The following is a 26556-nucleotide window of genomic DNA, read 5'->3' as shown; positions in this document are numbered from 1 at the left end:
CAATTCACAGTGCTCACCATAGTACCTACCCTCCCCAGTGTCCATCACCCAGCCACCCCATCCCTCCCAGACCCCTCCACTCCAGCAACCCTCAGTTTGTTTCCTGAGATTAAGAGTCTCTTATGGTTTGTCTCCCTCTCTGGTTTCGTTTTATTTCATTTTTCCCTCCTTTCCCCTATGATCCTCTCTCTTGTTTCTCAAATTCCTCACATCAGTGAGATCATATGATACTTGTCTTTCTCTGATTGACTTATTTCGCTTAGCATAATACCCTCTAGTTCCATCCATGTTGTTGCAAATGGCAAGATTTCGAGGTGCATAATATTCTATTGTATATATATACACCACATCTTTATTCATTCATCTGTTGATGGACATCTAGGCTCTTTCCATAGTTTGGCTTTTGGATATTGCTGCTGTAAACATTGGGGTGCATGTACCCCTTCGGATCACTACATTTTTATCTTTGGGGTAAACACCCAGTAGTGCAATTGCTGGGTCATAGGGTAGCTCTATTTTCAACTTTTTGAGGAACCTCCATACTGTTTTCCAGAGTGGCTGCTCCAGCTTGCATTCCCACCAACAACATAGGAGGGTTCCCCTTTCTCCACATCCTCGCCTACATCTGTTGTTTCCTGACTTGTTAATTTTAGCTGTTCTGACTGGTGTGAAGTGGTATCTCATTGAGGTTTTGATTTGGATTTCCCTGATGCTGAGCGATGTTGAGCACTTTTTCATGTGTCTGTTGGCCATTTGGATGCCTTCTTTGTAGAAATATCTGTTCATGTCTTCTGCCCATTTCTTGATTGGATTATTTGTTCTTTGGTGTTGAGTTTGATAAGTTGTTTATAGATTTTGGATACTAGCCCTTTGTCTGATATGTCATTTGCAAATATCTTCTCCCATTCTGTCTTTTGGTTTTGTTGACTGTTTCCTTTGCTGTGCAGAAGCTTTTCATCTTGATGAAGTCCCAATAGTTCATTTTTGCCCTTGCTTCCCTTGCCCTTGGTGATGTTTCTAGAAAGAAGTTGCTGCAGCTGAGGTTGAAGAGGTGTTCTCCTCAAGGATTTTGATGGATTCCTGTCTCACATTTAGGTCTTTCATCCATTTTGAGTCTATTTTTGTGTGTGGTGTAAGGAAATGGTCCAGTTTCATTCTTTTGCATGTGGCTGTCCAATTTTCCCAACACCATTTGTTGAAGAGACTTTTTTCCATTGGATATACTTTCCTGCTTTGTCAAAGATTAGTTGACCATAGAGTTGAGGTACATTTGTACCTTTATTTTTCTAGAATTACCCATTTCTTCTAGGTTGTCTAATTTGTTGGCATATAGGTTTTCATAATATTCTGTTACAGTTGTTTGCATTTCTCTGGTGTTGGTTGTTATTTCTCCTCTTAGTGATTTTTATTTGGGTCCTCTTTCTGTTTCCATGAGTCCTCCTAGAGTTTATCAATTTTGTGATCTTTTCAAATAAATAGCTCCTAGTTTCATTGATCTGTTCTATTGTTTTTTTAGGTTTTTTTTTAAGATTTTATTTATTTGAGAGAGAGAGTGTGTGTGTGTGTGTGTGTGTGTGTGTGTGCACAATCAGGGTGAGTGGCAGACAGAGGGAGAGGGAGAAGCAGACTCCCTGCTGAGCAGAGAGCCCGATGTGGGGCTCGATCCCAGGACCCTAGGATCATGACCTGAGTCAAAGGCAGACAGTTAACCTGACTGAGCCACCCAGGCGCCCCTGTTTTTTTAGTTTTTATATCATTTATTTCTCCTCTAATCTTTATTTCCTTCGTTTGCTAGGTTTAGGTTTTATTCTTATTTTTCTAGCTCCTTTAAGTGTAAGGTTAGGTCATTTTGAGATTATTCTTGCTTCTTGAGGTAGGGCCCGTATTGCTCTAAACTTCCCTTTTAGAGACACTTTTGCTGCATCCCAAATATTTTGGACCATTGTGTTTTTATTTTCATTTGTTTCCATGTAATTTTTTATTTCTTCTTTGATTTCCTGGTTGACCCATTCATTGTTTTAGTAGCATGTTATTTAATCTCCATGTATTTGTGTTCTTTCCATATTTTTCTTGTGGTTGATTTCTGGTTGATTTCATAGCATGTGGTCAGAAAAGATGCATGGTATGACTTTAATTTTTTTGAATTTGTTGAGACTTGTTTTGTGGCCCTGTATGTGATCTCTTCTGGAGAATGTTCCATGTGCACTTGAAAAGAATGTATTCTTCTGTTTAGTATGGAATGTTCTGAATGTTAAATCTATCTGGTCCAGTGTGTCATTCAAAACCAGTTTCCTTGTTGATTTTCTGTTTGGATGCTCTGTCCATCGATGTGAGTGGGGTGTTAAAGTATTACTATTGTATTACTGTCAGTCATTTCCTTCATGTTTGTTATTAACTATTTTAGGTATTTATGTGCTCCCATGTTGGGTGCATAAATATTTACAATTGTATTCTTTTTTTTTTTTTAAAGATTTTATTTATTTGAGAGAGAGAGAGAGCACAAACAGGGGTAGGTGCAGAGGGAGAAGCAGGCTTCCCGCCAAGCAGGGAGCCCGATGTGGGACTCAATCCCAGGACCCTGGGACCATGACCTGAGCTGAAGGCAGACGCTTAACCGACTGAGCCACCCAGGCACCCCCACAATTGTTCTATCTTCTTGTTGGATTTTCCCCTTTATTATTACATAGTGTCCTTCTTGGTCTTATTACAGTCTTTGTTTTAAAGTCCAGTTTGTCTGGGGGAGCCTGGTTGGCTCAGTTGGAAGAGCAAGTGACTCTTGATCCTTGGGGTCATGAGCTTGAGCCCCATGTTGGGTGTAGAGATTACTTAAATAAACTAAAAAAAAAGTAAGTCTAGATGTTTGATAGAAGTACTACTACCCCAGCTTTGACATTCAGTTGCATGATAAATATTTCTCCATCCCCTCACTTTCAAAATTTAGGTGTCTTTTAGTCTGAAATGAGTCTCCTGTAGGCAGTATATATATGGATCTGGTTAAAAGTAATTTTTTAATCTTAATTTGGTATGCTCGTTTCAGACAGAAGATAAAATAAAATCACCTGAATCACAATTTAATTTATATGTGAGGCCAAAAGCACTATAAAATAATATATAATGTTAATATATAATGTTAATAGTGGTTATTTTGGGTGCTGGGTTGTGGATGATTTTTCTTAAACAAGAGAGTATTACTTTGAAATGGGAAAAAGGAAACTTTCTTTCTTTAATGTAAAAACATGCACTCCAAAATCTTACCTATGAAAACCCCCAGGGGCTCCTGGGTGGCTCAGTCAGTTAAGCATCTGCCTTTGGCTCAGGCCATGATCCCAGGGTCCTAGGATCGAGTCCCACATCGGGCTCCCTGCTTGGCAGGGAGTCTGCTTCTCCCTCTGCCCCCCCACCCCCCGCTTGTGCTCTCACTCTCATGCTCTCTCTCAAATCAAACAAACAAACACACACACACCACCCAGATCTCCTTTTTTGTATTTTACTCTTTGGATGTTGATTGGTTATTTATACCACTGAATGAAGAACCATGTTTCAACTTTAAATGCCAAGGACAGTTTTTAATTCAACTTTTTAGTCTCTTTAAATGGCACATAAAAAAGGAGATATCTTATGGTTGGCATATTAAGGTGACCCATCCTGTTCAATAGGTTTTTATTGCCATATTTAAACACCTTACCATTGTATGTGTTTTACGTGCATTACTTTCAATACTGTTGAATTAATATTTTTAAAGTTTGTATTTCCTTCCTAGTTTAATTTCAGTATCCCAAGATTCCGGGGCCACTTCATTGCTCAAGGTAAGAAAACACAGGGCCCTGCCAGTACTATGGAAGAAGATATAAACTAGATTGATTCTGGCTTTTCATTCCTGCCTTCAGTAAATCAGGTTAAATACTATGCTTATATTTCATTGGTTATTGTTTCTAGGCTCAAATTTTTAATATTTGATGGTTTGTATTTTGTTACTGAGTGTATTTACACAAAGAACACATTCTGTTATTTCCCATATAACGTCCCTTCTGTATGAAGTAAGTTAAAAAGAATCAGTCTCACAAAGATATTAATTGCCTTGGTTTTATTTTCATTCTGTGTTATCTGTATCATTTCAGACTACCTTTTACTACTATGGTCCTGAGGTAAAACCCAAATTTTTGAATAGGTTAACAATAATTGGATTTGTATTGATATTGAGTACTTTAAGAAATCAACTTTTTTGTTTTATGCCATCTTGTAATCTTTATTAAAAGAGGCTCAGAAAAAGAGAGCACAAACTTCCTTTGTTCTTATGCTGTAAGACCTCTACATTTCCAGATGGTCTATATAGATAGTTATGTGAAATAAATATCCATAGTTGAAATACAAACACTGAATTTCATTGTGCAAATACAGAAACCTATTTTTTTTAAAAATACAGTTCGTTTCTAACCATATCAGAGCTCTGTTTTACAATTAATGAAAGATTTCAAAAAATACAAAGTTACACCAGTCTGATCTTAATATGCCCTGGTATTCCTGTCTCACTTGTAAAGTGGTCATAAGAAAGATTAGACAAATTTTAGTTCTTCTGGGGCTTTTCTAAGGTTAAATGCATTCTTATTTGGTAATAAAAAGTAGGAGATATTATTTTCCCCCATTTAATATAAAAACATCCCATTTACTTTGTAAGAGTTCTCAGCCTACCTCTGGTTAAGGTTAATTTATTTCTTATTGAATGTTTTATCTAGATTTAGACAAATAGCAACTGATCACCTTTCTGTTCTGTGTTTATCATGTCTTTCCTTCAATCCCTACTGAATAAGTGGTTTTTTTCCCCTATTAGCAGTCTAGGTATAATATAGCCAGATTTCTGTTTCTGGCCTCTAAATGACTGAACTTCAAATAATTAATCTTGAAAAAATATGGTTACCTTCATTTTAATAACAAAGTTTTCAATGTGCTCTTCAAAAATGGAGTTGTTAGATTTGTTGAAATTATAACTTAACTTACTAAGACAGTTAATGTGCTTTTGGATTAAATGGGCAACTACATACTCAGAAGAAATGTTACGAGAATCTAAGAACTGAATAATAAAAATCTATTGTGTGTTTCTATTTTTTTTTTTTTTGAGGACTTTTGTTCTTTGGAAATTGAGGGCAATGTGAATACATTGATAGTCTGGGATTCGGGCTTCTGGCCTGGAAAGATCAGTGGTTTTTCTCTGTGTTTGGGTTTTATTTGTTTATTCGAGATAACGGACTACTCTGCATGCATGTGGAGGAGATACAGAAATATTTTGTGAACTAATTATTAGTGAAAAAATTAATGAAAGAAAAATGGCACAAGCTCAAGATACAAAGTTAGCATTATTTTTGAAGTATTCAAAGTTGAGAGCGCAGAGTCACCATAGGTACAGAATTTAGATTGTAGCATTATTTTTGAAGAAGTATTCAAAGTTGAGAGCGCAGAGTCACCACAGGTACAGAATTTAGATTGTAATTATGAATCACAATCCTTGGTGACTGAATCTTCTGGAGAATTTCGCTGAATAAAAAGGAAGAGGTAAAAAATGCTTCTGACTGAAAGGATAACGAAAGAAATAGGAATAAGCATGAAAAAACTACATAACCTTTTCCTGAGTCATTCATTGCTTCTGATCCTCAGATAAGGTCTTGCCGGCCTAGGTGGTACTGCCCCCCACCAGTGATTTCCTGGAGGGCTCGGGGGCAGTTCCAATTATAGCTAGGCCAGAGTGCTGTGCATGGAGGTGGACTGCACTTTACCCACTCTGGTGTAGTCCCCCAAAATGTTCTATTTACAGTGACTCAGACATTACAAGCCATTCTCTTATAAACAATAAATAAGCCTGTTGAAAACTGGGAGCACATGAAAACTGCCGTGAACACCTTAGTTAAAATGTTCCCTTATGGATGTGTAATGGACTGGATGACAAAAATAAGACACCTGGAGAACTGCCTCAAATCTAAAGGATGGTCAAGAAAAAAGAACAGGAAATTGAGTGACAGGTATATACAGTGGCTATGGGTTCACTGGCTTACACTAACATCCCTCCAGTAAGGGTAACAATTTTTCCTCAGTCATCAGAGCCTTAGATGATGTCACCCACAGAAAGGGAAAAGTGGAAAAATAAGACCCTTTCTGATTGATCATGTGGAGCCTTCTATGACTGCCAGAAAAGTAATCTGGATTAAATCGTGTCAAGAAATAGGTTATAAATGTACAAATATGTACAAGGATAAGCTTAGAATTTTTCCCTCATTCAGAGAGAAGTTTCTGGGTAATTTCAGGAATACTACTGCCAGTTGCTTAGGGATTGTCCTCCCCTTTCTTTTCAGAAAGAATATGAATACTGTATATTATGGTAACAATGTGTGAAAAACCAGGCCTGAAGACACCTGTACAATGTCTTGAATATCACTGGACATTCTTGTGCTTTAGGAGACAGGTTTATGAGTTTCTGCAGAGGATAGATTTAGCAAACGAATCATCCTGCTATTTTCCCATGAAAACTCAATAATGGAATTGAGGGGTATCCATGATTTTCTATGAAGGAAAAAAACTAAGTAATATTACATTTTAGCCTCCAAGTGGAGAAAAGCACCAAGTTTCTCTGTGATTTCATTAAAGCAAACTGAGTTCTCAAATCTTACTCTACTTTTCTAACTAAAGACAAAACTGTTCTGGTTCTAGTGTTATTTTCCACAACAGAAAACTCCCCCTGCTATGGTTTTATTTAAAAACCAACCCCAAATCACAACCAAATTTACATGCTGTCTTTATCCACATACAGAATTCTCACAGCCAGCAAGGCAACTTACACATAAAAGGCTTTCCAAAGAAATAAGCCCAATTCCTTATTTACAGAAGTATTCCTAATTATTATTTTGAAATAAATTTTGGTATCTGTTTCAGACTCAATGGTTCATAATATTTTCCACATATCAACAGCTGCAAATCCAAGATATTAAAGAAATACTTAATCTATTCAAATGTAGTCCTTACCATCTCTTTAAAGTTGGCTGAAAAGTGTTAGATACACAAACACGATGCTTTTGTGTATGGGTTACAATATAAACTCCTTTCCACAAAGGCAATATGTTGTAAAATTGATGTTTCAAGGCCACTGAAGTGACGACATAGTTTCAGTCAAGCATTAAGAAGTTCATCATCTGAGTGTCCAATAGCATCTGGGTTTGAAAGTGGATCCAAGTCTGCAAATAGATTGAACCAGGCTGACATGTCTTGGTTACCATTGTTGGGAGCTATTAAAGAAGAAAAGACACATTGAAGAGTCTCAGGTTTTTAAAATCACATTACTGTACAATTTACATGATTTTACTTTTTTCTTTTTAAATGCCAGATACTTCTACTTTGTTCTCCTGGGATCCTAGCTTTTATTTTTATTTATAAGATTTTATTTATTTGAGAGAGAGCACAAGTGAGGGCAGGGGAGTGGCAGGCACAGGGAGAGGGAGAAGCAGACTCCCCGCAAAGCAGGGAGCCCGATGCAGGACTCAATCCCAGGACCCTGGGATCATGATCTGAGCCGAAGGCAGACGCTTAACTGACTGAGTCACCCAGGCACCCCTCCTTGATAATTTTGAAAAGCTAGTAATGTAGGTACCTTGTGCTTTGCTGAGGCCCTTCTATGTAAGTAATTTTATGTTGCTCTGAGAAATGATTAAAAGTGAACAGGCAGGCAGTAATAGTATTAGAAACACCGATAATTTATAGAAGTCTCTCAGGTACATTTCAAAAGTAAAAGTAACCTTTGTTCCTATAAAGTAGGAACATTACATTTATAAACTTGGTGCTTAAAAATCTATTATAAAATATTAAACATGGGGGGAAGAAAATCCTTCTATCACATTAACATACCCAACAGTTCTCATTTCAGTTTACAGTTGTTTGTCTTTTCCATGTGCATTTTACAAATTTTTGATATGTATTTTATGGAATGCATTGTGTCTCAGATACAACTTCCTGTTAACCAACTCCCTCTCTCCTCCCTGTGGAGACTGGAAAATCCCATGTATCAGTAGTCTACAGGTTGTACTGTGCCAGAGATTTCAAGGATATACATTTAGGCTGAAGGCTAAAACTAGTAAAAGAATGCACAATGGCACAGTGAGTCATCTCAGAAGGCTAGGCTCTTGAGGGTTGAGGGGTCCAGTAGCAGCACTGAGACCCAGAGAACAATCTAAAGACCTAGATATGATATGAGAGACACAAGGGGCAGAGAATGGAAGGCAGTCATACTCAGAAGAATCTAAGGCAACCCTCTTTTACAAACATGGTTTCCCACTTTCTGCAGGTCAGAGGGCTGTAGTTTGTACTGTGGGGATTCCAAGCCTTAAAGAGCAGGGAGAATGAAAGGCTTCTCTGTGTGTCCACTTCTATTTCTAGGAGCCCCAAGTTAGTGATACCCACACAAGTTGTGGCCTTGAGTCCTCAGCACACTACCGGTTAATAAGTAATAATGGGCAAGTCATTTAACCTCACATTTAACCTCTTATTTCCTCATCTGTAAAGTAATAATCATTTAGCATTAAACCAGGATACCTGAGAGGGAACAGGAGGCCTATTAATAATTATGCTGGGGTGCCTGTGTGGTTCAGTTGGGTAAGCATCTGACTCTTGATTTTGGCTCAGGTCATGATCTCAGGCTTGTGAGATCCAGCCCTGCATCAGGCTCCATGCTCAGCAGGGAGTCTGCTTCTCTCCCTCTTCTCCTTCTGCCTCGCCCCCCCACCATGCTCACTTGCTTTCTCTCTCAAAATAAATAAATAAAATCTTTTTTAAAAAATGATGCTGGAAGAAGCAAAAATCTCAAACAACCTTACACCTAAAGGAGCTGGGAAATGAACAAAACCCCAAGCCAGTAGAAGGAAATAATGAAGATTATACTAGAAATTAACAAAACAGAAACCAAAAAAATAATAAAACAGGTCAAACCAGGAGCTGGTTCTTTGAAAAGATCACAAAATTGATAAACCTTTGGCCAGACTTATCAAAGGACTCAAAATCAGAAATGAAAGAGAAGAAATAAACACCACAGAAAGGATTCTAAGAGACCATTATGAAAAATTATATGCCAACAAACTGGACAACCTAGAAGAAATGGATAAATTTGTAGAAATATATAATCTCCCAAAACAATCAGGAATAGGAAATTTTGAACAGACCAATTCCTAGAGATGAAATTGAATCAGTAATTTAAAAAAAATCCCAACAAACAAAAAGTCCAGGACCAGATGCCTTCACTGGCAAAGAGTTAATACCTATTCATCTCAAACTGTTCCAGAAAATATGAAAGGAAGGGAATCTTCCAAATTCATTCTATGAAGCCAGCATTACCCTGATACCAAAACCAAAAACATCACCAAAAAGAGACAACTACAGGCCATATCCCTGATGAACACAGATGTAAAAATCCTCAACAAAATACTAGCAAATCAAATCCAACAATACATTAAAAAAAAAAATCACCATGATCAAGTGGGATTTATTCCTGGGATGCAAGGGTGAGTCAATATTTGCAAATCAATCAACGAGATACATCAAGAGAAAGGATAAAAGTCTTATCATTTCAATAGATGCAGAAAAAAATTTGACAAAGTCTAACATCCATTTAGGATAAAAACCCTCAATAAAGCAGGTCTAGATAGAGGGAACATACCTCAACATAATAAAGCCCTTAAATAAAAAACCCACAGCTAACACCATACTCAATGGGGAAAAACTGAGAGCTTTTCCCCTAAGGTCAGGAACAAGACAAGGATGTCTGCTCTCACCACTTTTATTCAACATAGTAATAGAAGCCCTAGCCAGAGCAATAAGACAACAAAAAGAAATAAAAGGCATCCAAATTGTTAAGGAAGAAGTAAAATTTTCACTATTTGCAGATGACATGTACTATATATAGAAAATCTGGAAGACTCTACACCAAAAAAACTGCTAGAACTGATAAATTCAGTAAAGTTGAAGGATACAATATCAATGTACAGAAATTTGTTGCATTTCTATAGCTAATAAGCAAAAAGTGAAATTAAAACAATCCTATTTACATTTGCACTAAAAATAGTAAAATACTCAGGAATAAACTTAACCAAGGAGGTCGAAGACCTGTACTCTGAAAACTATAAAACACTGATAGAAGAAATTGAAGATGACACAAACAAATGGAAAGATACTCCATGCTCATGTGCTGGGAGACCAAATACTGTTAAATGTCCATACTACCCGAAGCAACCTACAGATTTAATGTAATCCCTATCAAAATACTAACAATACTTTTCACAGAACTTTGAACAAATAATGCTAAAATTTGTATGGAATCACCAAAGACCCTGAATAACCAAAGCAATCTTGAAAAAGAACAAAACTGGAGGTATCACAATCCCAGATTTCAAGATATATTACAAAGCTAGTAATCAAAACAGTGTGGTACCAAAAAAAAAAAAAAAGAAAAAAGCAGTATGGCACTGGCACAATAAACACATAGATCAATGGAACAGAATACAGAACCCAGAAATAAACCCACAATCATATGGTCCATTATGACAAAGGAGGCAAAAAATGCAATGGGAAAAAGTCTCTTCAACAAATAGTGTTGTGAAAACTGGACCACTTTTTTATACCATACATAAAAATAAACTCAAAATGGATTAAAGACCTAAATGTGAGACCTAAAGCAATAAAAATCCTAGAAGAGGGCACAGGCAGTAATTTCTCTGACATTGGTCATAGCAACTTCTTTCTAGATAGGCCTCCTGAGGCAAGAGAAACAAAAGCAAATATAAACTATTGGGGCTACATCAAAATAAATCTTCTGCACAGCAAAGGAAACAATCAACAAAAAAGCCTACTGAATGGGATATGTGTCAATGATGTATCTGATAAAGGGTTCATATCCAGAATATATAAAAAACTTACACAAATCAATACCCAAAAAACAAAGAATCTAATTAAAAATGGTCAGAAGACATGAATGGACATTTCTCCAAAGAAGACATCCAGACGGCCAACAGACACAAGAAGAGATGTTCAACATCACTCATCAGGGAAATGCAAATCAAAACCACAATGAGGTATTACCTCATACCTGTCAGAATGGCTAAAATCAAAAACACAAGAAACAAGTGTTGGGGGGCTGTAGAGAAAAAGGAACTCTTGTACACTGTTGGTAGGAATGCAAACTGGTACAGCCACTGTGGGAAATAGTGTGGAGGTTCCTCAAACAATTAGAAATAGAATTAGCATATGATCCAGTAATTCCACTACCAGATATTTACCCAAAGAGTATGAAAATACTAAACTGAAAAGATATATGCACCCCTATGTTAACTGCAGCATTATCTGCAATAGCCAAAGTGCAGACACAGTCCATGTGTCCATCAATAGATGAATGGATAAAGAAGATGTGTGTGTGGTGTGTGTGTGTGTGTGTGTGTGTGTGTGTGTGTGTGTGTGTGTGTGTGTGTGTGTGTGTGTGTGTAGATATATATATGGACTATGGAGTCGGCCATAAAGAAGAATGAAATCTTGGGGCACCTGGGTGGCTCATTTGGTTAAGCGTCTGCCTTTGGCTCAGGTCATGATCCCAGGGTCCTGGGATCGAGCCCCCTGTGGGGTTCCCTGCTCAGTGGAGAGCCTGTTTCTCCCTCTTCCTCTGCCCAACTGCCCCCCCGTTCATGCTCTCTCACTCTTTCTCGCTCTATCTCAAATAAATAAAATCTTTAAAACAAACAAAAAAAGAATGAAATCTTGCCATCTGCAACAACATTGATGGATATGGAGGGCATAATTCTAAGTGAAGTAAAGTCAGTCAGAGAAAGGTAAATACCATATAATTTTACTCACTGTGGAATTTAAGAAATAAAACAAATGAGCAAAGGAAAAAAGGGAAAGAGAAAATAACAGACTCTTAAATATAGAGAAATGGGGGTTACCAGAGGGAGCATGTAGGGGGATGGGTGAAATAGGTGAAGGGGATTAAGAGCACACTTACCATGATGAGCACTGAATGTTGTATGGAAGTGCTGAGTCACTATATTGTACACCTGAAACTAACAACACTGGATGTTGACTATACTAGAATTTTTTTAAAAGTAACTGAAAAAATAATTATACTGGAAGAATAGATGTCAACGAGGATATGTCATTCCTGTGGTCATTCCAGTAATACCTGACCTTCTTGGTGCAGCTGTGGAGAGGTTCTGATGAGTATATGAAAATTCTACAGCATTTTACAAACATGGGATGGTTTTATATTCATCTGTCACAATGGAAAATGAAGGTCTTAGTTACATTATTTTCATGGGGCTCTCCTTGTGTGTATTTTTCTGGCCTCCAGAAACTCTTATGAAACAAAGAGCAAGTGAATTATACTGAAATGTAATAAATGTATAGAAAAAAAGAGCCTAAATTAACTATTAATAGTTTTCATAAAGTAAAAGCAACTGTAAACAATATCAGTTCAAGAAACAGAAAAGACTACTCCTTAGAAGCTACCCTTGTGACACCCTTCCAGCCACTGTTCACACTCCAGCCAGCCAACACAGAGATAAATCCCATCTCAGGCTATTAGCAACAGTGTTGTGACAACATTCTTGTGTATATATTTTGGTAAACAAATGGATGCATTTCTCTTGGTTATGCACTTAGGAGTGGAAATTCTTGGTCTTGTGTAGTATATGTATGTATGTTCAGTTTTAGTGAAATTACTAAACAGTTTTCCAAGTGGCGATGTGACCCTGCACACCCACAAGCACTGTCCACAAACTTGTCATCACATGGGATTTTCTATTTTTCATTTAAGCCATTTTGGTAGGTGGATAATGGAACTGCATACTGTTGTGTGTATGTGTTTTTTTTAAAGATTTTATTTAGTCATTTGACAAAGAGAGACACAGCGAGAGAGGGAACACAAACGGGGGGAGGAGTGGGAGAGGGAGAAGCAGGCTTCCCACGGAGCAGGGAGCCCGATGTGGGACTCGATCCCAGGATCCTGGGATCATGACCTGAGCTGAAGGCAGACACTTAACGACTGAGCCACCCAGGCACCCCCTGCATATGGGTTTTAAATTGCATTTCCTTAATGATTAATGAAGTGGGGTAACGAATTTGGGGGGTAATGAATTTTAAAGCTGTTAAGAATTTCAATTTTTATTAAATTGAAGCCTCAACGATCATAGGCAAATAGCAGCTTTCCCAGTACTTCTATTTCCCAACACTTCTTTCCCAATGTTCACTTATGAAATTTATTTTATAGTCTCTATTTTAAATGATTAAACACAACTTTAGTTTTAGTGGGTTTTAGAAAAGAAAATTATAAATAGGCTGAATCCCAAAGGGACGGCTGTATTCTGAATTGGCTAGTGTGAATCTGTCATTTGCTTGGAGTTGATGGATTTTCCAATTGATTTATCCCAAAGTACTGGAAAGAATAGAATTCCAAGGGGCGCCTGGGTGGCTCAGTTGGTTAAGCGACTGCCTTCAGCTCAGGTCATGATCCCAGGGTCCTGGGATCGAGCCCGGCATCGGGCTCCCTGCTCAGCGGGAAGCCTGCTTCTCCCTCTCCCGCTCCCCCCGCTTGTGTTCCCTCTCTCTCTGTCTCTCTGTCTCTCTCTGTCAATTAAATAAATAAAATCTTTAAAAAAAAAAGAACAGAATTCCAAGATTCTACAATGATACATATCAACAAATAAAAAAGAGGGACAAGAGAAAGCTGTTCCATACAGTTAGAATGTCAACTAATAAATGTAGAAAGAATGAGGAAAGAGAAAACCACCATTTGGCAACAACCAGAGTAATAAGTATTTCATGCAAAGAATTATCAATGAATGCTAAATTAGTGGGTGAAACTTTGGCAGAAACAAGCCATTTACACAGTTTCAAATATTTTCCCACAAGATATTACAAAGGGAAAAATATAAGAGTAATTTTATAGTGCAGTCACCCAGGAGACACCATCTTAACCAACTGATCAAAATTAACATCACAAGCAATGGGACAATTCCGACATCATGTGCCTCCTGATATTAAGAAGGCACAACATCACTCCTGTTATGCTATTCCTGCCAAAATCCCTAACCTGAATCTAATTATGAAAAAAACATCAGATAAACCCAACTCGAGGAATATTCTACAAATTAATGGCCTCTATGCTATAGAGAAGTGAAGATGATGAAAGACCAAGATTTAGGAACTGTTCCAGATTAAAAACAATTAAAGAGACATGACACTAAATGCAATGTGGGAATCTGGATTGGATCCTGCATTAGGAAAGGAAAAAAAAGTTCTCTTTTGTTATAAAAAACACCCGGGGCGCCTGGGTTGCTCAATTGGTTAAGCGCCTGCCTTTGGCTCAGGCTCAGGTCAATGATCCTGGAGTCCCCAGGATCGAGCCCCAAGTTGGGCTCCCTGCTCAGCGGGAAGTCTGCTTCTCCCTCTGCCCCTCACCTCGCTCATGCTCTCTCACAAATGAATAAAATCTTTAAAAAAAAAATTAGTGGGGCAATTGGCAAATCCAGATAAGATCTATAAATTAGATAATAGCACTATGATGATATTAATTTCCTGTCACATGCTACAACATGGATGAACCATGAAGACATTAGACTAAATGAAATAAGCCAGTCATGAAAAGACAAATACTGTATGAGGTACCTAGAGTAGTCAAATTCATAGAAACAGAAACTATAATGGTGGTTAGCAGAGGAAGGGGAAAGAGGATTTGTTGTTTAATGTTTGATAAAGTTTCAGATTTGCAAAATGAAAAAGCTCTGGAAATCTGTTTCACAACACTACGCATATACATAACATTACTGAACTGTTCACTTAAAAATGGTTAAGGTGGTAAATTTCGTTATGTGTTTCCTACTATAATAAAAATGCGGAGGGAGTGCTGTGGTTAGAAAATCATCATTTTTTTTACCACCCATCATAGTAAAGACTGAATCAGGCCAAAAGTAACACTGGATGCTAAATCTAAGTAGAAACTCTGATGACGAGTGGACTTGTGCACAAAGCGTCTCCTCACGGACTGCTGAGTAATTGCAAGAGAGGATAAAATAACATAAACTAGTAATTATTTAGGAGAAAAATTGGACAATGCTTTGGATGGGTGGTTAGAATTAACATCACCAATGAGGGAGAAATGGCGAGCATCAACTTTCAGATGTGAAACCCAGAGAGAGGAGTGTCACTGGTGCAGTATTCCAGGCAAGAATGAAGAACCTGAATTTAATCACAATAAAATTCAGATCAAACCGAAATAAGGAATATGCCATTAAAAACAAAGAAAAATGGAGCAGAATATAATAATATATTCTATTAAAATGCCCATGTTCAAAAAATCAAAGAAAAGCTGTGGAAATGTTTCAGATTAAAAGAGGCTAAAGAGACATGACAACTGAATATAAGCCCCTAGACTTGCTGTCCAGAGGGAGAAAGTGCTATAAGGGATATGACTGGGTCAGCTCACAAAACTGGAAGACAAATACATGGTAGATTATGGAAAAAGTATTATGTTAATATTAAGTTTCCTAAAGTTTACAACCATACTGTGGTTATGCAAGAGAATATACCAGTTCTTAGGAAATATACACTGAAGTATTTTGGGGTAAATGGTCATGATGTATGTAACTCACCCTCAAGTGGTTTGGAATAAAATAACACGCATTACACACATACACACGTCTACATAAAGCAAAATATTAACCGTAGATGAATCTGGATAAAGGATATACAGGTGTTCTTTGTGCTATTTTCACTTATGCAACACTTCTGTACATTTGAAGTTCTTTCCAACTAAAATTTTTAAAAATCAGTATCACTGACTAAGATTATTATGTATCTAAAATCCTGACAGTGTCTATTTTCTATGCATTACCATAACAACATGAACCAGTTCTGCAGATAACAATATGATGAGTACTCAATCAATGTTAGCAATTGCTATGTGCCAGGCCCTTTGCTAAATGCCTGAATGCACTGTTTGTCAATAGGCATCCTGTAATCAAAGAATACCTTCTATCCCTAATGGTATTATCCATTACCAACAAACCTTAACACAAAATATAAAAAATTAAAGTACACAATTTAGTTGACTATGACAAGCTCACAAGTTCTATTTAATTTTTTCCATGATGAGGGATAGCCAGGTATAACTTACATTTTATTTATTTGGTTAAAGACTTATTTTTTAAATTTTGTTTAAATTTTATTTTTTTATTTGTCAGAGAGAGAGCACAAGCAGGGGGAGTGGCAGGCAGAGGGAGAAGCAGACTCCCTGCTGAGCAAGGAGCCTGATGTGGAACTGGATCCCAGGACCCTGGGATCATGACCTGAGCCAAAGGCAGACACTTAACTGACTGAGCCACCATGCATCCTTATATATATATTTGAGAGAGAGCGCAAGCGCGCGCTCACACAAGTTGGGGGAGGGGCAGAAGGAGAGGAAGAGAATCTCCCACAGACTCCCCACTGAGAGCAGAGCCTGGTGTAGGGCTTGATCTCACAACGCTGAGATCACGACCTGAGCCAAAATCAAAAGAGTTGGACGCTTAACCAACTGGGCCACCCAGGAGCCCCTATAACTTTCATTTTAATTTATTATTAACAAAATATTTTTCTGGACAATATGAGGCAAACTCTATAAAAGCCTATTCTAAATTTATCTGCATTCAACTGATTGTTAATATAATGGCAAAGAATATAAATAAATAACTTACACTTTGTTAATTTCTTTGGACTCTGTGAAGGCACTGGCTGGTTGTCAGTGTGTGAAAGAGGAACTTCTAATCCCCCTTGCAAGGCCCAGCCTGGGGGAGGGAAGGAATTAGCCATTGTTAGTCAAGTAGGAAGCAGCATCAGAAAAAATATGAAAAGGTAAAAATAACTAATGAGTCCTCAATTCTATCAGGGTGAGATTCTACAATGTAAGACATAGAAGACACTTAAAATGTATCTGCAATTATGTATTTTAGTCAAATCATCTAAGTTTAGTTCCAGCTAGAATTAGACTTCCTTAGTTTTCAAAGTGGTTTTGAAATAAATACATAAGTTTTCTTTTCAAACAACTGCAAATAGATAAGGTATAGAAAGAATGTCTAAGGAGTTGGGAGAGAGGAAATAGACCTGCCAATTAGAATCTTGAAACCTTTAAGTATGTTTATACCCCTGGACTCAGTAATCCTATTTCTAGAAATTTATCTTAAGGAAATAATTTAAGTGAAGGAAAAAAAGTACACGTATGATTATGTTTATTGCAGCATATCTATGAAATGAAAAACTCATAACACTAAGGAAGGAATTATGGGAGATAAGCATGACAAAATATGCGGTCATTAAAAAGTATCATTATGAATACTCTTAGTAATACTATTACTAAGACATGAAATGTTTGCCTGTAACATGAGAAATTATTTAGGCTATAATTAAAATACAGCACTAGAAATGAAATTAGATTGTCCTGCCTTCTACCTTCCTTGTACAGAAGAGCTCATTTGAGGCCAATGTTCTTACTTAGGGTTCCTAGAACATAGCTCTTTTAACTCAGGGCAGCTCACTTTCCTGGTTTACATTGCAGGAGAATAAGAAGACATAAAGAAAAGGCGAGTGAAGTAGGAAGAGTCCTGTAGTAGGAGGCAGAAGACCAGATTTTGGTTCCCTCTTAATTGTTGACTGCCTGGTGATCTTAAGCAAGACACTCATTAAACAGAGTATCAGCTGCCTCAGCCATTGCCTGGGAACATCCTGTCAGCCTGCAGGTGGGGACCAGAACAGATGCTCTGAGTGGTGAAGAAATACTGTTGATAATGTACTGCCAGGAAGGAAGAAAAGAATCCAGTGCTGCTAGAGATGTGGCACGTTAAGGAGAAAGAGCAGTAGGATTTCACGTGGAGAATGAATCTGTTTGTAAATCTGGGTAACTATTAGGCCAGTGATAATGCATATGAGTAATTGTTTTCTAAAATTTTATAGTAAAACATCTGAATTATCCTAGATAGAGTGCCTCTTTATCAAATAATACTGTATTCTTACTTTTAGGCTATTTAACAAATTCTTACTGAGTGCTTATTGAATTGCTATTTTATTTTTTGAGCTAAGTTTATGCTGCTGTCACAGAAGGAACAAAGATAAATCACCCCACAGGTCGTGCCCTTGAGGTGCTTACAGATTGGATAAAGTATGATGGTCTTGCAGATACAGTATGAACATAAGTATTTTAATACAAAGTACAATGCATTAAGATACTGTTAGGTGTTGTGAGCCATTTTCTCAGGGATAAAATCTACTAGGGGATGGAAGACCCCTGTCTGGGACAGAAGGAAAGATGAACTGTGATTCTAGTCATGAAAACAGAGCACTATGGGAGGCCAGAGGCGGGAGAAACCACGGACTGGGCAGGACTGAAGAAATAGTCAAGTGTTGGCCGCCATGGAGAAGACACTGGATTGGGAATCTAACACACAGGCTCAAGTCCACGCTCCATTACTGAACATCATAAGTAAAAGCAGCAACACGAGCAACGATGTCTCAGAGGGATCTAAAAATAGTCAATATAGTTACAGAAAATGCTAAGTGTTTTGAAGTAAGCTAAGATAAGAGTGGAAATACAGGCACAAATTTTATCCTAGAGCCCATAGTGCTTTTTTTTTCCCCTTTCCAAAGTATTTATTTTAAATCCTCTGCATGTGAAGTCAATAATTCCACCTGCAACAGTGCACAACTTCAGGGGCATCATGCATTTTGTGCAACTCAATGGTTCTGTGATATTGTGCTACACACAGGGGATATTAGGACATGCAATAAAGGACATTCTCTGCCTTCGTGATTCTTAAAACCTCACGGAAGGGCATGGACATAAATAAGGTCGCTATCAAATAAATGAAACACTGTAAAGATATAACCGGAAATGATGAGTGAGCCAGAAACTGAAGGATGAGGGAAAGATAAAGAGTTGAATGAAGGAGGGCATGCGGGCAAATGTCCTGGGGCACAAGCACTGTGAAGCATACTTGTCACTGAAAGCAGAGTGCTGACGTCAGAATCTGCCTCTTGGAGAAAGAACTTGGGGAAGCATGGAAGGTGACCTGGGATTTGGGCGACCTGGTAGGAGGCCTCTTGCAGCAGCCCAGGAAACCAAATAAGGCTCTAAATGCCTCTGGTAATAGAGGTAGAAAGGAGGAATGTGAAACTGGAGACATGTTTTAGAAATAGAATTGACAGTACTTAGCAACCAGTGTGGAAGTGGGTTTGAACAAAAGGACTCTGAAGGTGCTAGGTTGGACACAGGCTGGTGGGGCAGTAGGTCAGTAGAGGGAGTCCCTGACATAGAAGCAAAGCAGGTGACCCTTAGGAAAACACCCTGCCCAGCTTTCTACCACCATCCTCCAGGCCTGCTGCCTTGCCCGGGACGCTGCCGTGGAACGATCCTTGTCTACTAGAACGCATGGGAAGAGAAAACACCAAGCTCGGCTAGATGGAAGAAATGGTATCGCCTGCCCTACACAGGGGTAACTTAGCAGGGCAAGTTTAAAACAAGACCCTGATTTTCTATGTAGAGAAGACTTCTGGGCAAGTCAATGTATAAAGTGTGGGGTTTGGCAGAGGGAGCAGGACAGCAGCTCTTGTTTCACGCCCGTCGATATACTCCAGTGGTAATATTTTTTATTTTTTCAGGTGAGACACAGATTTCATCTAGTAGTACTGAAGTTAAATCAATATCCTTGTTGATTTTAGCATCCACATACACATAGTTTTGCTTCACAAAGATAAAGTCAGTCATGAGTGTCTAAATGTTTCATAGGCACTTACTGTTAAAAGCTCCGGCAGCATGAAGGCCAAGGTCAAAGAGCTGTGAAGGAAGGAATCGTGAGGAATGAGCAAGAGGCTCAGACCCCACAGCAGGCTCCCGCAACATGAAGCTGGCGCCAGGGCTCCCAAAGGCAGTCTGGGTAAATTCACCAGTACTTGAAGAACCAGGACTTAGAAGGTTGTTGAGAAATGAGAATTCCCTCTCAAAATCATCTTCCAGTGAATCTATAGGTAAATCTTTTGCAACTGTTGAGTGAAAATAAAAAGAATGGCTTTTTTCTTTTTGAGGAAATGAGAGTAGGACATGGAACAAATCAAATTTGTTTCATTGTTCTCATACATTAATGTAATTTTTGAAAGGTTTTAAAACAATTTATAATGAACAACTAAACTGATTGGAAGTTTATGAGAAATTATTTCTAATTGCGTAGGCTAGTCTCTAGAAATTGTTCCAAGGACACACATGAGGAAACATTTACTCAAGACAATCTATTAAAATTCAGACTATGGTATTTGAACTAAGAATCACTCCCTTCCTACCACCATCCCAATTCAGCACAATGGAAATTCAACTCTAGACCTGTGCGGCCAAAAATATAAGGCTCCCTTCTCCCCCCAGTTGTGTTCCCAGGAGGGGCAGGATGTCAGCATTACCCATCCTGTCCTGAGTAACTTGTTGGCTAAGTCTGGGCAGTGCAGTCAAGAGGTGCAAGCTCCCATTTCCCACCCAGATAACAAGACCACAGTCATAAGATGGAGATTCTGATTTGAGTCTCAAAAGGATGGGGGGAGGGGGAGAATTTGAAGAAAAAATGGACATTTCCCAAATTTCTTGAAAACATCAATGTACTCGGGCGCCTGGGTGGCTCAGATGGTTAAGCATCTGCCTTCGGCTCAGGTCATGATCCCGAGGTCCTGGGATCGAGTCCCGCATCGGGCTCCCTGCTCCTTGGGAGCCTGCTTCTCCCTCTGCTTCTCTCTCTCTCTCTCTCTCCCCCCCCCCGTCTCTCATGAATAAATAAAATCTTTAAAAAAAAAAAAAGAAAACATCAATGTACTCGTTCAACAAGCTTAATAAAACCAAAGTAGAATCAATATAAAGAGATCCATATCTAGATACATCATAGGCAAACCACTGAAAGTCAAAGAAAATCCCCACATTCATAGACTGGAAGAATCAATATTGTCCAGATGGCAATTAACTCCAAATTGATGTATGAATTCAACATAATACCTATCAAAATCCCAGTAGGCTTTTTTGGATAGAAATTGACAAGATGATTGTAAAATTTTTATGGAAATGCAAAGGAGCTAGAATAGCCAAAACAATTTGGAAGAAAAAAAAAAGAACAATGCTGTTGGACTTATGCCACCTAATTTCAAAATTTCCTATAAAGCCACAATAATCAAGATAATATGGTACTGACCAAGGACAGATATACAGATCAGTGGAACAGAAACTAGAATCCAGAAACACAACCTTACATTTTTTTTTGGTCACTGGATTTTAACAAAAATGCCAAGAAAATTCAATGGAGAAAGGACTGTCCTTTCAATAAATGGTACTGGAACAACTGGATGTGCATATGCAATAAACAAAAACAAAAATTAAGGGGCGCCTGGGTGGTTCAGTCGTTAAGTGCCTGCCTTCAGCTCAGTTCATGATCCCAGGGTCCTGGGATCGAGCCGCACATCGGGCTCCCTGCTGAGCTTCTCCCTCTCCCAGTCCCCCTGCTTGTGTTCCCTCTCTCACTGTCTATCAAATAAATAAATAAAATCTTTAAAAAAAAATCAAAAGACTTACCTACCTCACACCATAAACACCAATTAACTCAAAATGATCACAGTCCTACATATAAGAACTAAAATTATAAAACTTCAAGAGGAACACATAAGAGAAAATCTTCATGACTTTGGGTAGGGAGAGTTTCTACATAGGATACCAAAAGAACATACAAGAAAAAAAATAAGTTGAACTTCATAAAATTTTTAAAATTTTGTTTCAAGAGGCAAGATTAAGAAAATAAGACTGGGATATATTTACGAGTCATATATCTGACAAAGAACTTGCACCAAGAATAAAGAAATCTTGCAGCTTAATAATAAGGTAAATGATCCAAATCTGCCTTTGGCTTGGGTCATGGTCCCAAGGTCCTCAGATCAAGCCCCGCATCGGGCTCCCTGCTCCATGGGAAGCCTGCTTCTCCCTCTCCCACTCCCCCTGCTTGTGTTCCCTCTCTTGCTGTGTCTCTCTCTGTCAAATAAATAACAAATTTTTGAAAGAAAAAAAAATAGGCAAATAGGTCTTCATAGATTTGTCAACAAAGAAGATATATGGATGGTCAATAGACACAGGAGAAGATACTCAACATCATAAATCACTGGAGAAATGCAATTAAAGCTACAAATTAAAAGCACTAGAATGTACATGTTAAAAAGACAATACCAAATGTTGACAAAGACATGGAAAAACTAAACACCTCATTCTTTGCTAGTGGGAATGAAATGGTAGTAGAGCCATTTTGAAAAAACAGTTTGGCAGTTCCTTAAAAAGATAAACTCAAATTTACCACATAATCTAGCAATTCCACTCCTAGGAATCTAACCAAGAAAAATGAAATCTTAGGTCCATACTCGGGTAAGTATTTGAATGTTCATAGAAGCAACAATATTGTAATAGCCAAAAACTGTAAGTAAGCCAAATGTCCATCAACTGGTAAATGGATAAATATAATGTGGTATATCCATACAATGGAATACAATCATGAATAAAAAGTAAGGAATCAGAGTTAGCAAAATGCAGCATATACATATAATGGAATATTATCTAGCCTTATAAAGGAAGGAAATTCTGCAACAGGCCACAATATGGACGAACCTTGAGGACATTATGCTAAGTGAAATAAGCCAGTCACAAAAAGACAAATACTATATGATTCCACGTACATGACGTACTTGGAATAGTCAAAATCGTAGAGACAGAAAGGAGAATGTTGGGTGTTGGGGGCTGGGCAGAGATGGGGTGATGGGGAATTATCGTTTAATGGATACAGACTTTCAGTTTTATAATGAAAAGAGTTACAGAGCTGGATGATGGTGATGGTTGAATCTTATGTATTTAATACCACTGAATTGTACACTTAAAACAAGATGGTAAATTTTATGTGTATTTTACAATTAAAAATTTAAGGAAAAAAAAAGTAATGAACTACTGCTATATGCAACACATGGATGAATCTAGAAAAACATTAGCCTTAACGGAAGACATCTAAAGCCAAACACAAGACTACCTTTTGTACAATTTCAGTCTAGGAAAGGGAAATTATTTATAGAGACAGAAATCAGATTAATAACCTCCTAAGCCTTAGAGTTGAGAGTGAGGATTGTAAACAAGTATGAGAGAATGTGGGGAAATATTCTAATATTCAGTGTGGTGACTGATGCACAAATCTATAAATTTAATAAAATCACTGAATTTTACATTTAGAATAGGTAATTTTTTTTAAAGATTTATTTATTTGAGAGAGAGAGAGAGTACATGAGAGTGGGGAGGGTCAGAGGGAGAAGCAGGCTCCTCGCTGAGCAGGGATCCTGATGTGGGACTCGATCCCGGGACTCCGGGATCATGACCTGAGCCGAAGGCAGTCGCTTAACCAACTGAGCCACCCAGGCGCCCCTGGAATAGGTAATTTTTTAAACTTACATCTCAATAAAGCTCTTAAAAAAAATCAAGAGATTTTATACAAGTCTATGCAAATAAATCTGACAATCTAGACAAAATAAAAATTTTCTAAATTTTTATTTAGAAAAATAAAATTTACTAAAATTGATCCCAGTACATATAAAAAGGTTAAATAGACCAATTTCCATAAATATTTATCCCAGTCATCTTATTTTCTTAATTATGCTTCTTGAAACACAAAATTTTAAAAATCTATTTTTTTGATACAATTTCTATAGAGAAGAAAACACAAAAAAGTACCAGGCCTAAATGTTTTCACAGGGAAATCAACAGCAAAAATAGTAAATAAAATATCAACAAATTAATGCACAGTGACAAAGTGGGACTTATAACTGGAATGCAAAGATGGTGTAATATCAGGAAACCTATTAATACAGCTCATCATATTAATACAGTTAAGAAGAAAAATCAAATAATTGCTGGCATAGATACTGAAAAAGCTGTTGGCAAAATTCAACAACCATTCCTAATAAAAACTCTTCAGAAATTAGAAATATATGGATACTTCTTTAACTTGACAAAACATATACCGCATATCAAAAACCAACATCCTAATTAATTCAGAAACATTATAGGAACTTGCACTAAAATCAGGAAATGCCCACCACTATTTAACATTGTTCTGGAGGTAGTAACTAATGCAATTAAACCAAAGAAATCAATTACAGTAACAAGAATTGGTAGAGAAAGAACAGGGTTATCTCTTATTTGCAAATGACATGTTGGTATACCTGGAAAACCCTAGACAATCAATGATAAAACTAACTCAAACTAAAAAAATTCAGCAAGGTAGCAGCATATAATATTAACATGCAAAAAATCAATAGCAATTATATACACAAAATAATAACCAGTTAAAAATACAATGGAAAAGGGGCACCTGGCTGCCTCAGTTGGTACACAACATGTGACTCTTGATCTCATGATCGTGAGTTCGAGCCCGACGTTGGGCATAAAGATTACTTAAAATAGATATATATTACACATATATATGTATATAAGACATATATATACATATATATGTATATGAAAAGAAATAAATATACATATGAAAAGAAAACCTCATTTATAATGGCAACAAAAAAATAAAATACTTAGAAATAATAAGAACTGCTCAAATCCTCTATGAAAAAAACCATATAAAAGATATACAAGGAAATTTTAACAAATAGAAAAATGTCCCTTGTTTCTGGTCAGGATGTCTAAGCACCATCAGGCTGTCAGTTTTTCACATTTAATGTGATCACCATAAAGGTAACAATGAGCCTTTTTATGGAGCTAGACAATACGATATAAAGTTTATATTGAAAAATAAACATGCAAGAACAGCTAAGAAAATGATGAAAAGGATACTAGCCCTCCCGGATATAAAAACACAAAAGAAAGTTTCTGTAATTAAAACCACATGGCACTGGCGCATGCATGCATCAATGAAATATAAAGAAAGTCCAGAAACAGACCCAAGTACATATAGAAACCTCATATATGATTGGAAGTTATCTCAAATTCCTATGGCAAAGATAGCATTTAAAAAAATGATAATAAAAGGATGCCCACTCGCAAAATGATAACATTTAAGCCACTGCTAGTACCATATGGCTAAATAAACTCCAAGTGAATTGGAGATCTAAATGTAAAAAATAAAAGTATACAAATACTAGAAAACAGCATAAATGAACTCTTCTAACCTGGGTTTTGCATATGACAAAAATCAAGATCCAATAAAAGAAAAGATTAATAAATTTACTACATAAAATTAGTTTTAAAATTTACATGCAAGAAACAACTACATGAAAAGTCAAAAGACAAGTGACAAAGTGGGAGGAAATATTTGCAACGTAAGTGATTGGGAAAGATATTCAAAATAGTATTTACTGAGTGTCTACAACTGCTGGATGGTGGAGGTACACCAGACGGAGACAGACACTGTCCCACCAGTCCTCACAGTTACACAGATACATTTGGACAAGGGCCCAAACATATAAAACAAATAATGACTTCATTTCCATTGTGATGTGCTACAAAATAGAAATAAAGGGTCGTATTCCTGTGTAGAGACCTATACAGGTTTTAATGTTAAGAAAATAATTATTAAATTAAAACTAAAGAATTTTAAATAATAAATTATCCATATATAATGAAATTATAATTTCTTACCATTTTCAGAATTAGAAAACTGAGGTGCTCCAAATTCTCTTATTTGAAAATGTTTTTCCTTGTGATCTTCGGCTGCTGAAACAAAAGCACATAAATGATAAGCTGGATAAGGAGAAATCTAGCATGCTTATTTACTGTAATATTTTATAATAATTCGGCCTAGGGGCGCCTGGGTGGCTCAGTCATTATGCATCTGCCTTTGGCTTGGGTCATGATCCCAGGGTCCTGGGGTCAAGCCCTGTGTCAGGCTCCCTGCTCGGCGGGAAGCCTGCTTCTCCCTCTCCCACTCCCCCTGCTTGTGGTTCCCTCTCTCATTGTGTCTCTCTCTGTCAAATAAATAAATAAAATCTTAAATAAATAAATAAAAATCACTCTTTCATATTAAAAATAATAATTCGGCCTAAGTGTGCAATTGACCAAATCAATTTATAATACATATAAAATGGAGATGTAAAAATGTAAAGAATTACTTTAAAAAAATCACATTTGTGTGTATGTGTATATACATGTGTATTTGTGTGCATAGGCGGTCCCCTACTTATACTGGTTTGACTTACAATTTTTTGACTTTATAATGACACAAAAGAGATACACATTCACTAGAAACTGTACTTCAGATTTTGAATTTGATATTTTCCCAGGCTAGTGAGAATACAATACTCTCTTGTGATGCTGGGCAGCAGCAACAAGCCACAGCTCCCAGTCAGCCATGTGCTCAAAGGATAAACAACTAATACACCTACAACCTGCCGTACCCATAAAAACATTGTTTTCAGTTTCAGCATTCAATAAATTACATGAGATATTCAATACTTAATTATAAAATA

At 37.2% G+C, this 26556-nt stretch overlaps 1 protein-coding gene across 1 annotated transcript in view; it reads right to left on the bottom strand.

Moving 5' to 3' along the window:
- Positions 1-6932: 6932 nt before the first annotated feature.
- ICA1L (islet cell autoantigen 1 like) overlaps positions 6933-26556 on the bottom strand; it is a 42813-nt gene continuing 23189 nt past the window's right edge. The window contains exons 9-12 of the mRNA XM_028112175.2: positions 25730-25804; positions 19831-20076; positions 16743-16832; positions 6933-7268 (exon numbers count right to left, since the gene is read on the bottom strand). Of these exons, the coding sequence (XP_027967976.2) occupies positions 7153-7268; positions 16743-16832; positions 19831-20076; positions 25730-25804 (527 nt within the window). The 3' untranslated portion in view covers positions 6933-7152. The remainder of the gene's footprint in view (positions 7269-16742; positions 16833-19830; positions 20077-25729; positions 25805-26556) is intronic.

This window comes from Eumetopias jubatus, unplaced genomic scaffold, assembly GCF_037043125.1.
Source record: "Eumetopias jubatus isolate StellerSeaLion01/CBP00866 unplaced genomic scaffold, mEumJub1_p1.0 scaffold_3, whole genome shotgun sequence".
NCBI lineage: Eukaryota > Metazoa > Chordata > Mammalia > Carnivora > Otariidae > Eumetopias > Eumetopias jubatus.
This window is presented reverse-complemented; position numbering and strand designations above follow the sequence as displayed.